Here is a 12,542-nt window from a genome sequence, read left to right as displayed (position 1 = left end):
TTGTTTTCTTTAGATCTGTAAAGGTTTTTTCTTGATTGAGAGTCCCATTTCCAGTATAATTAGCCTAGAACTGGAAAAAACAGAAAAGTTTTAGAACTAGAATATATATAGTCCAATAGGCTTAAATGAATCATTTTCATTATGTATACAAAATGATGTCTTTTATACTCAGATGTAGTACCAAAGGTTATACCCAGTGTTTACTAGATCAGTGCTATATTTCTTACAATCTTAATTTGTATGTTCTCACATAATACCTTCCTATAATTAAAAGGTAGTTAAATATTTTACTGTTCTGGATACTATTAAAACATATTGGCTTAAAATATGTCTGTAACATTGTTCTAAGTTAAGAGGAACTGCTTAGTTGAGAATTACAACTAATAGCTATGTCCAAAGCTGATGTTAGTACATTTTTCTTTTAAGAGCCCTGGTGGCATAACTACTTGCCTGGGTGCAATTGCAACCCCCTCACCCCCTTGGGGCCTGCTGGAGCTGCAAAAAACCTATCAGGGGGAGGTTGGAAACCTAATTTGTCTAATCTACAGGGCATTCCCATGGGGAAGAGAACTTGAAGTAGAAAATACATATCAAATGCTCTCATGAAAGTGACCCACCCATGGCATAATTATATAAATAAACACAGCCCAAAAACATTATGTAATCAGATTATGTGCCTGAGGTTATATTATTCTGACATTTATCAGTATCAAAGTTTCTGTCCCTTGACTTGCACTTACCTGTTTATATATAAGTTCAAATCCTCCTACATTACAGTTAGGGTCATCCTTGTAATCAATCACCACACGTACAATGTCCTCTACCATTGGTGGAACAAGCTTCTCCATTACTGATGTGTCTTTTTCTATGTCAGGTTTGAGATTGATCTCAAGTAGCCAGGGCTGGAAGTTTTCTCCAAACATAAAATCTGCACCAAAAAGGTCAAAACTGTTTTTCTTGTACATCACATTTTTCTGGGCAGCCTTCATAGTTTGAATGAGGGCTTTCTTCATCCCTGGTATAATGATCAAATCCCAGACTTGCTCTTTTCTGATTGTACAAAGATACTCTTTGAATTCGTCACTGTGCCACATGTTTTCTTCAGGCAGGTTGGGGTGACGATTTGGTGCATTCTTTAAATTCCTCTGTATGCTGTTATTACATACATGGATGGCGCTGGAAGGATAAAACAATACAACTGTCAGGTTTATGTGCCTGACCCATCACCAGTAATCCAGTGTCGGTATCCAGTGAGTCACTAAATATTCTAATCTTGCCGTAGCCATTCATTAGATTTAGCAAGCTGACTACTATAGTTAGAGCAAAATTACAGAGCCCTGTAACCAATGCAACTGCTACGGAATCAGAGGTTAGAAGAACAGAGCCTTTAGCATGCTACTTGCCCACTTTAGAGATGTAACAGCAACAAACAAATACATTTCATGCCATAAAGTGATTGATCACAAATGTTATCGTATACACCGTAGATTAAACGTATAGATTACCTTTAAATTACAAGCAACAATGGCACAATTGTCCAAGGTGTTTTATAATGTAATACTTATTTGTTAAATAAAAAAAAGGTTTTATGATATTTTTAATTTCTTCGAATAAGTGCACTGTATTCCTAAAGGATTATAAAGCAAGACATACCCGCTTGTAACATGCTAAAATAAGGCAGAGAGTAGACTTATTTCTGTTTGTACATGAGCCTCTGAGAGTACAAAGCAGTGAAGTCATATCAACATCACGTCATTACTGTATAACAAATAAATAGAATGCAAGATTTTGCACCCTCTACTTACGTATCTAAACTCTCCACTGTGTAGGGCTGAGATGAGAAACGGAGGAAACTGTGCTTATAGAACCAGATAGTTAAGGGGCACCAGTCCGTTATGAGGAAATGCTGACGGAGATCAATTTTGGTTCCATATACAAGAAGTGGCCTCTCTATGTACTTTTGAGCCACCCATTCATTTCCAAAGGAACATATCTCTTTCAGATTATTTCTGCAATTTATCCCTGTAATAACATGTAAAACAAGAATCAATATCTTTGTACATCAATATTGTAGTAAACCATTCTGTAACGCCTGAAGCAACAAAATAATCATGCGTTGGACCAATAACTAAGGTTGCCACTTTGCTCCTACATCTCACACATCTAATTAGGAATTAATTTATATATATTCTGTATTGTGGCACAGAAATAATCATAACTGTGAATTGGAATTTATTATGTGCCAAAATGTATGAGATGAGATGAAGAGTCTCATGGATCCTTCCAAAACCTCAATGGAGGTGAGGTCCCTCATCCTTGTATGGATCATATAGAAATAGCTATTACTATATAAGCCCTTGCATGATTTTCTACTTCATTTACTGTATGTGAGTCATTTATAAATGTCCTGTAGGGGGGCACCCACCAGTAACCTGAACTTTTGTTTTCCCTCTAAACAACAATTGAGTACCCATTTCACAGATTCTCTTACCTCTTCCTCTAGATGAAGCTCTTGGTTTTAAAATCCAGATGTTTTTTTCTCCATCTATATCTAGTTGTGGGTTCACTCTTCTCAGCTTACATAACAATTGGTGGCAGTAATCAACATACTTGTCTGAATTCTGTATGTGCGCACCATGACTGTAACAATACAAGGGCAGGGATGAGAGACAGTTATACATAATACACATCACACTATTGCAATACAATGTTTATGGAGAATATTATATATGAATAGGTTTATTATACACAACAAATATCTGTTCATGTGATTTGTATTAAGCCTTTGTATTCATAGGTGTTATGGTTTTTACACTAAACTAAAAAATCAAGGATTAACTATAAGAAAAATTCATGAATTTGCACAAAAACTATGATTCGAAGAAACAAACATTCTATGAAAATTCATAAATTACCCCATAGAGTGTTCACTGTCATTGTTTTACTATAATCAAGACAATTTCTTTCTAAATCTAAATTTTTATGAATTGTTTCAGCTGAAATTACTTACTGCATAACCTGATAGTAGTCATATCTGAACTGTTTCCAATTAATTATCCTGGAACATATTAAGTCGTATTCGTCCTCATGTGTTGAGTAATACAGATAAAGCTGGCAAGCCACAAGGGCTTTTACTATAATTTCTTCTGGAACAGTTTTCTTTTCTTTCCGGCTGGGAATAACTTCATCTTGCAAAGACTTCCCATTGCTTCTCAAAACCCATTTTAGGATACTACAAGCCGCAGTCATGTTAAAGTCATCTAAATAAAGGCACATTTTTTGTTAGAATACTCTACTTAACCAAAAGATGAGACTAACTATAACTGTGAGAACAAACAGGTCCAATATTTTGTTTATAAAAAGAGGTGGAACTTTGAATAATATTTCTAAACAGGCAATACCATGGTTTTATTTTCCTTTACATATTAATGTATATAGGCACAACTTATAGTAGATAAAGAGAGTTGTCATTAACATGCACTATAATATACTTATGGAAACTTCTAATAGAGCACATTTTATTTGGGGTGGAACATTATTTCATAGGACAGCTATATAGAACCAATGATCTGAATCACTCTGAAACATTTTAGTGACTAGGTGATAAGTACATCAAGGAAAGGGAAATGACTAGTCATGGCCTGGCCAGTGTTCTATATTGGAATGTGTGCTCTGTTGCCTTAAGACATTTTTCAAATGTTATATAAATACATTTGTGTAAAAGCTAAACCATTTGATAGCTCCTATGTGGCCTTGCAGCATACAGGATTCTCTACACGGCAGTACACCTAGTTTTTATGCAACTTAAACTTGCCTCCAATCCTGGAATTTAAAAATAAGTGCCTGTTTTGAGGCCAATGAGAGAAACATCCAAAGATTTGGTGAGCAACTTGCTGCTCATAAGACACTGGTTGTTGGTCACTAAGTTAAATAATACTTTGGTTTTGAAGGATATAAAGCCCTGATTTTAGATACTATACCCAAGACATAATGATATGCTACACTATTTTATGCATACTTACCAATGAATGCTTGTTTTTCATTTTGCTCACTAAACATGTAGCAACGAGGGAAGAAAGTGTGTGGATTCACATCACAGAACAAACGCCATTGCCTTAATGCCATGCACAGACCAATCTAGAATACAGAGAACATATTTAGTTATCCATTTTATAAAAATAAAAAGTCAAAGTCAAAGAAGATTGTAGCAAATTAATATACAAAAAATTCTAGGAATTGGAATGCAACAACATCTAGAGAGCCACTGATTGGCCACATTTCTGGCTTCTATATTCCCACCAGGTCAGAAGAAGTTACACTGTAAGTATGACCAGTAACAAGAGGCATCACATTGTTTTCTCTTGGAAACCCTATGTAAAATAATTTCCACTTCCATTTACTGGAAACCGTCTGTGGGTCAAATTTACTAAAGAGCAAAGTGACTAACGCTAGTGTAAATTCAGTCACCGGCATAACTTCGCTAGCAAAGGAGATAGATTCTAGCGGTACTTCGCTCCCTAATGCCTGACAAATTTGCGCTCTGGCGAGTGGACGTAACTACGCAAATTCACTAAGATGCGCATTTTACTGAATGTTACCTCTTGTTCCTAAAAAAATATTTGAAAAGTCCCTAAAAACACTAGCGTCTTTTCCTTTCTCAAGGAGATAGGCTGAAAAAGAGTGTAAAATGTTTTTGGGGTAACCAGCTTCCCCCCTACATTTCCTAACATATGGCACATAAACTATACACTGGGCTCATATGTAGGGCAATACTTTATTTTATTTAGGTTTATTTTTTTTTAACTTTATTTTATTTTATTAAGTTTTCCTGGGCTTGTGTAGTGTAATGTATTTGCTGCAACATATACGTCCATTGAAATGTAACTTCCCGCCGTATGCAAATTAGCCAACGCTAGCGCAACTTTGCTTCGCCTGGTGCAGTAATGCTAGGGCAACTTCGCCAGAGTTTGGCACCCTGGATCCAACTTCAGATTTTAGTGAATTAAAATGGCGAAGTGTTGCTCTCTGAGCGAAGCCATCGCTAGTGAATTTTTGGTGGTTAGTAAATTTGCCGCTTTGACTTAGAAATAATGGGTTCCAATCATGTTAACTGGAAGCCATATGATTCAGCTGAAATAAGCAGTCATGTACAGGCAGACTGTAGACAGGCAAATGTCAAAATGCCATGCACCAGTATTTATTAATGGGCTAATGTTGGGCTATTTGGGCCTTTACACAGTTTAAATACCAGGGCCTACAGTTCAGACATGGATCAAATTATCTAAATCAAGTTGCATTTTATTTTTTGTTGGGCTATTATAATAAAATGGCAAGTGACAAGGATGTGGGGTTGATTTACTAATACATTTACAAGTAGCATTTAATAAACAATTCATTTTGATCAATCTACTGCAAGATATACATTAAATGGGAGACCTAATTGGTTGATATGGGTCATTGTAAATCACTGCAGTTGGCTCACCTTGCTTGTGAAGGGCACACTGTAAAAGTTATTGGTTATCTGATCCTCTTTCAGAAGACTGGGTTGAATTGCTCTGAATGACAGGATGAGGCTGGGTTGTATATCATTAGGACTGCTAAACTAAAAAAAGGAAATATAAATATAAAAGTTTATTCATGGAAGGCAAGTACACTCAAATGAGTAGTAAACTTCTGGAGCATTATATTACTACTTTTACCACAGAAGAAATAACAACTGGCCTAGTAACTGCTAGTTATGCTGCTACCATACTCTGTAATTAAGTTGCACTAAGTACTGTAGCTTGCTAACTTGCTTGGCTCCTCTCCACCAGTCACATCATGCACTTTAACTGAATAGTAAATGTAGTGCATTTATATTTATGTTCATAGAAAGAAATATGTTTAGCTAAAGGAAAGGGAAAGTCATTGTACACTGTTCTGGGTTGAACAATGACAGTGGTGTGAAAATAGAAAACATATAATAGTAAATATTAACACTATTTATCTTAACGCTCAATTAAATTGGCCATATCCATGAGTGGTTAGATTAAGATTACCCACACATTTCTTACATAGATCTTTGTATTGTACTAACTTAAATATGGATTTACCTTCTGCCCATTTGTTGGGTCGCAAAATAAAGTTTCCTTGGGACCAGCATCTATCAAGAGAAAAACATTGCATTAGTATCATTATAGCAGTTTATTAGATTGCTCAGAAAGGTTCCACTAGTAGCAGGTTCTGCCATATATTTTAGGCACATTAGGGAATATAATATTATCTCTATAATATTAAGGCTTAAGACTAGAGTACTCAACTGTATAACAAAACCATGGTTTTTGGTGTCAGGTGCCTGCAGAAAAAGTATCCCTTATAAATTCTGGCCTAAGGATGTGTTTACATGGAAACCTTTCAGATCAAATAATCTTATTCAATGTACCTTAATTAATCAATCATTGCTGTATCATATATCACAAAATTGTGTCTAGAATCCTAATGTCCCAATTGTACCGTAACCTTTACTTTGTAAACTCTAATTTGTAGGGCCCTATTGTACTCTGTAACCCCTTGTTTGTTATCCTCCATATATTCCTGTTTGTAACTAAGGTATCACTGCGTATCTTGTCGGCGCAATATAAATAAATGATGATGATGATCAGAAAGTCACTGGAAGATAAAGTTGGATGCAACTTTTATGCAATTGTCGCCTATTCCATGAGGTTTTATCCAACTCTACTTCATCAACTTTGTGCTCATGAAACCCCAGGGCAGACATTTATATGCTAGCATGTGGGGAGCACTAGGTTCATTTTTATCATTAGCAATTCAATATTACTGAAATCCTTGAAGAGATATTTTTTAAGCAGACTTACTGAAGGTGGGGGCAATTTTCTTCACCCATCCTCTACTCATTAGGCTGCTCTCAGCGTCGTTTAATATTTCATCGTCCATCCAGAAAATTTTCTTTTTCTGTGGGATATTTAAAGAGAAACATATTAGAGATTCCACATATAGAAATTTCTTAAAAGTGGCTTCTACAGAATAAATTGCTTGCATGGGATCATGTTTCTTATGTGCGATATTAAGGGACCTTAAGTAATGTAAGAGAAATTAATTCATAAGTGGTTTGTAGCTGAGCAACAGTTTAATGCATCTAGGTTGCAGAATCCTTCACTTGGGCTATACAGAGAAAAGCTAGTGGTGTTCATCGTTCCCACCACCTTTATACATGGAAATAACTGTAGTGGAAGAACATAACAGTTTGTTCTTAAAAGAAAAAGGCTTGTAATACAACTAATACTAACTGTGTACTTGTTGCATATTGGGCAGATATCAGGGATAAATGTAACAATGCTCTTCACATCTACCTATTTCCTTATGAGTTGGCTATCAGCATATCTACTCACAGCAATACACTGGTACCAATGTAAAATATTGTAGTTTGCAAAAATGGCCATTACAGGTAAATTCAGAATTTCTATGTTACTTTAGTGGATTGTGTCTATGTTAGACCCAGGTGCCTCCTTCCAGCCAATCATGGCTCTCACAACAGGACACATGAAGAGCAGAATGTGGCTTATCTGTTATTCACTCCTAGTGTTCTTTAACTTTTCTATGTAAAGTCATTATAGCCTTGGGGAAGTCAGGCACCAAACTAAGATCATTTGTAGGAGATGGACTCTCTGTGCAATGTCATTTTTAGTTTTTTTTCTCCTAATATACTTATATTCACAACATAGGCTAAAAGAATTCCTGGTGCTGGTACATTACTTACCACAATTGCTGTTTTAACCTGGTCTTCAAAGCATATGTTTTGTCTGGATACGCATTCATCATAGCAACATTTATCCCGTTCAGGTGAAACTGCATCTGCAAAAGAGATATAACATACATATATTATATTGTAATGATTTATGAATAATGATGTATTATTTTAACAAACTATTAAATGAAGATGGCAATTTACTACAAAATACCCACAACTGGAGAAATTCAGAATAAAACCATAAACATATTTTATGAAGCCACATGATAACACAAGACAGTTCTCTGAAATAATCTTGTAGACCATCATGTAGTAGGACATAAACAGGGGCAAATCTATTTACTGACAGTTAGGAAAGTGTTAACTAATCACAACAATTTTTCACAGTTGATAAAGGTGTAGATTAGAAGCTGAACACATTCATTAATTTGCTCATCTAAATCATGTTCCACCACTATTATGAAAGAAGTGTTGGACTATAAGGTTGAAGATAGTACAGGTACTAACTAATCCATAAGGTTAAAGATGGGATATGGAGTAGTAACAGGTACCAATTAATCCATCCACTAGTAACAGGTAGCAACCGCTCATCCAATCAGAACTTAGCATTTAATGTCCTGCTACATTTAGCCATATTAGAGGCACTAGTATTTATGTCCCCCACAGGCACTACAACACTTGCCTATTCTGCTTGGTTTTTACTAAATGTTTACTTACCATTAGGCGTCTCAGCAGTTTCACTTTTACTAGATGTATTAGCCTTCTTTCTTTTCCTCTGAGCTTTTCTTTTGATATTAGTGATAATAGCAGTTGTTTTTCTTTTGATATTAGCTATAATAGCAGATTTTCTTTTCCTGTTGGCTTCAATAGTTGTTTCAATTTCGCTATTAGCTTCATTTTCTATTTCGCTGTTAGCTTCAATTTCTATTTCACTATGAGCTTCAATTTCTATTTCACTATCAGCTTCAATAGGTTGTTTTTCTAGTGATTCCTGTTTGATCTGTTAAGATAAAATATTGCAAGAATAAGAAATTGACAAAAGTAAGGTAAAAGTGTAAAGGAAATGCTACAGTTCCACACGTTAGGCCCATAACCCACTGGTGCAATGTGGAAATGTGTCTAATATTATAGGAAAAAACTAAAGATTCATGAGCAGCCAATGTCCTCTCTTGTTTAACTGTGTATAAACAGGTATGGGACCTGTTATCCAGAATGCTGGGGTTTTCCTGGATAACAGATCTTTCTGTAATTTTGGTCTTCATACCTTTAGGGGCACATTTACTAAGGGTCGAATATTGAGGGTTAATTAACCCTCGATATTCGACCATCGAAGTAAAATCCTTTGACTTCGAATATCGAAGTCAAAGGGTTTACCGCAAATACTTATAGATCCAGCTATAGAAGGAAAAATCATTCGATCGAACGATTAAATCTTTCAAATCAAATGATTCGAAGGACTTTAATCCATCGATCTAACGATTTTCCTTCGATCAGAAAACGCTTAGCAAACTTATGGGGAAGGTCCCCATAGGCTAACATTGAAGCTCGGTAGGTTTTAAGTGGCGAAGTAGGTAGTCAAAGTTTTTTTTAAAGAGACAGTAGTTTGACTATCGAATGGTCGAATAGTCGAACTATTTGTAGTTCGAATCGTTCGAATCGAAGTCGTAGTCGAAGGTCGTAGTAGCTTATTCGATGGTCGAAGTACCCAAAAAAACTTAGAAATTCAAAGTTTTTTTACTTCGAATCCTTCACTCGAGCTTAGTAAATGTGCCCCTTTGTCTACTAGAAAATTGTGTAAACATTAAATAATCAAGTACAAGGAACTATTTATTATTGCAGAAAAAAGTAAAAAATATGGAATTATTTGGATAAAATCTATGAAAGATGACCTCTCTATAATTTGGAGCTCTCTGGATAATGGGTTTCAGAATAATGGATCCTATACCTGTGTATATATAAGGTGTTTTCACAGCAATACATGTGCCTTTTCAAGAAGCAGCAATGTAGAAGTTAATATATATATATATACACACACTTGTTTTTATTTTTTAAATAAGAAGGAAAGGGGCATTGAAGATACTTTAAAAACTCCACATGCACCTTAACGTCCATTATATATTAGGTCAGTATGTAGGAAAGTTGCTAAAGTAAATCTGTACTATGAAAAGAAAGGCAGTCTGAAGAATAAAAGAATGTTCTGTTTTAATCTACAAATATCTCCTGCCTACCTCAATTTCTTCATTAGGATTTTCTTTTGTTTTCTGATAAAGAAAGAAAATATATATTATCAGTTTATAGTTAAACGCTTCATTTGACAGTAAAGAATATTCTAATACTGGGTATTTAAACATAGCCCTTTGGCAAATTATCACTATTAATATGGGCCAGGTGTAGAAAAATGGAGTGTAGAAAAATTGCATTAATAACAGTCGGAGGCAGGGGCAGAACTAGACCTCCCCAGGCCAGAAAAACCTATTTGTAGGTCTCCTCCAGCCCATGATTTCCATATACCCAACATGTACTGTATACATCTGGCAGCACAAGTCAAAGGGGAGGTATCACTGATTCTTAACAGACCCCTGCTGCCTGAAATGCTACACATTGGATATCTGAGGTATACACTGAACATACATATCAACTGTAGCATATTAAAGTATGTTCATGTACCTACATTCTCCACAATATGTGGCCCAATATGGAGTGGGTGCCAACTGACAAATACCTGAATCCAAATTTTATATGGACTTTTATATGGACTTTGCACCTGTGGCCACAAAAAATAGCAGCCAGTCAGTGACTATATTTGTTCTGCCAGCTACAAGTACAACAATGAAGCAAAAAGTCTATTGGATACGGCCCAGGCACAACAATTCCTTGTGTTGGTAAATAAACAACAGTGTGTTTATCACACGTATCAAATGAATTAAGAATTGCTTTGATTGTGATGATTGGAGGGTTTAAGATGCACATCTTTTTGACAGAAAATGATTCAAAGCATTTTGTTATTCTTAAAATGATAGTTTAGCTAATATTATGCAGATAACTGAGATTAACATTTCTATAAAAGGTAAATAAAATATTTGTGAAATTCTGATAAATTTCCACTGCAGATTTTACAACTTTTGAGACTTTTTATTGGTGAGCTGATTCTTATAACTTAACAACATATTGCAATTAATTATATTATTTGAAATCTTACCTTTTTACAATATGTGAAACAATAAGAAATAGATTTCCAAAGTCTTTTAGTTAAAGTGTTCATTGTAGAATCTAGATGTTATTTGATTTTCTATAAAGGAAGAAAAAAAGAATATATGTTATACTATATATATATATAATAATACACAAGAGCCATAAATATCCTGTAAATTATATCCTTATAATACACAAAAGCCTTAAATATCTTGTGAATTATATCCTTATAAATGGTGACTAGTGATGTCATCAGTTATAAACGTGAGTAGTAATGTCATTTTTGTCACACAACTCACTAAAACTTGTGTATTATAATAAATAAAGTAACCTTTGGTGCAAAATATAAAGATATTAGAACTCACTTCAGAGTTCCATGGCCTGGAACTCCTCGCTAACTTCTAAGATCCTTATATTTTACAAGGGGTACTTTATTCACTATATATACACCTCTCTTTCTCTTATTTATTTATATATATATATATATATATATATATATATATATATATATATATATTTCTATCCTTAATATCAGTTTTAGTAGTTTTAATATACCACACACTCTGCCTCTGATACTTACATCAGTTGGCTGGAAAATCAAATGACAACTTGGATCCTGTTTCCTGTACTACATGTACAGAAAGCTTAGGGTCCATTATGACATCACTATGGTGTTTTATGACCTGTATAAAAGCACTCAGCCTTTGACCTTATATGGTCATTAAATTGATATCAGTGTTGTAATCAGAGCTCAGTGATGTCATTGTTGTAATCAGAGCTTAGTGATGTTATTTCTGTCATGACTCACACAAACTTGTGTATTATAATAAATAAAGTATCCCCTGTTGCAAAATATGAAGATATTAGAACTCACTTCAGAGTTCCATGGCCTGGAACTCCTCGCTAACTTCTAATTTGCTTATATTTTACAAGGGGTACTTTATTCACTATATATACACATCTCTCTTATTTATTTATTTATTTATATATTTCTATCCTTAATATCAGTTTTAGTAGTTTTAATATACCTATCTCTCTGCCTCTGATACTTACCTCAGTTGGCTGGAAAATCAAATGACAACTTGGATCCTGTTTCCTGTACTACATGTACAGAAAGCTTAGGGTCCATTATGACATCACTATGGAAGCACTCAGCCTTTGACCTTATATGGTCATTGAATTGATTTCATTGTTTTAATCAGAGCTTAGTGATGTCATTGTTGTAATCCGAGCTTAGTGATGTTATTTCTGTCATGACACATACAAACTTGTGTATTATAATAAATAAAGTATCCCCTGTTGCAAAATATGAAGATATTAGAACTCACTTCAGAGTTCCATGGCCTGGAACTCCTTGCTAACTTCTAAGATCCTTATATTTTACAAGGGGTACTTTATTGACTATATATACACCTCTCTTTCTCTTATTTATTTATTTCTATCCTTTCTATCAGTTTTAGTAGTTTTAATATACCTATCTCTATGCCTCTGATACTTACCTCAGTTGGCTGGAAAATCAAATGACAACTTGGATGTTTCCTGTGCTACATGTACAGAAAGCTTAGGGTCAATTATGACATCATAATGGTAACAAAAGAGGTTC

At 34.7% G+C, this 12,542-nt stretch overlaps 1 protein-coding gene across 1 annotated transcript; it reads right to left on the bottom strand.

Moving 5' to 3' along the window:
- Positions 1–618: 618 nt before the first annotated feature.
- On the bottom strand, positions 619–3,391 carry LOC108711644 (tubulin monoglycylase TTLL3-like). Its single transcript, XM_041585615.1, has 4 exons — positions 3,011–3,391; positions 2,426–2,640; positions 1,806–2,022; positions 619–1,176 (listed from the first exon to the last, which is right to left on the bottom strand). The coding sequence occupies exons 1-4, from the start codon at positions 3,274–3,276 to the stop codon at positions 684–686; spliced, it is 1,191 nt and encodes a 396-aa protein (XP_041441549.1). The 5' UTR covers positions 3,277–3,391; the 3' UTR covers positions 619–683.
- Positions 3,392–12,542: the final 9,151 nt, after the last annotated feature.

Source organism: Xenopus laevis, chromosome 3L (genome assembly GCF_017654675.1).
Source record: "Xenopus laevis strain J_2021 chromosome 3L, Xenopus_laevis_v10.1, whole genome shotgun sequence".
Taxonomy (NCBI): Eukaryota; Metazoa; Chordata; class Amphibia; order Anura; family Pipidae; genus Xenopus; species Xenopus laevis.
This window is presented reverse-complemented; position numbering and strand designations above follow the sequence as displayed.

Bases quoted from the DNA above. Each gene is read 5' to 3' on its own strand.
- LOC108711644 (XM_041585615.1), bottom strand. From the start codon at position 3,276: ATGTGCCTTTATTTAGATGACTTTAACATGACTGCGGCTTGTAGTATC. The intron at 2,023-2,425 runs GTGGGTGCCCCC...ATGTTATTACAG, and splicing joins AACAAAAGTTCAGGTTACTG to GGATAAATTGCAGAAATAAT. The intron at 1,177-1,805 runs GTAAGTAGAGGG...TTATCCTTCCAG, and splicing joins ACAGTGGAGAGTTTAGATAC to CGCCATCCATGTATGTAATA.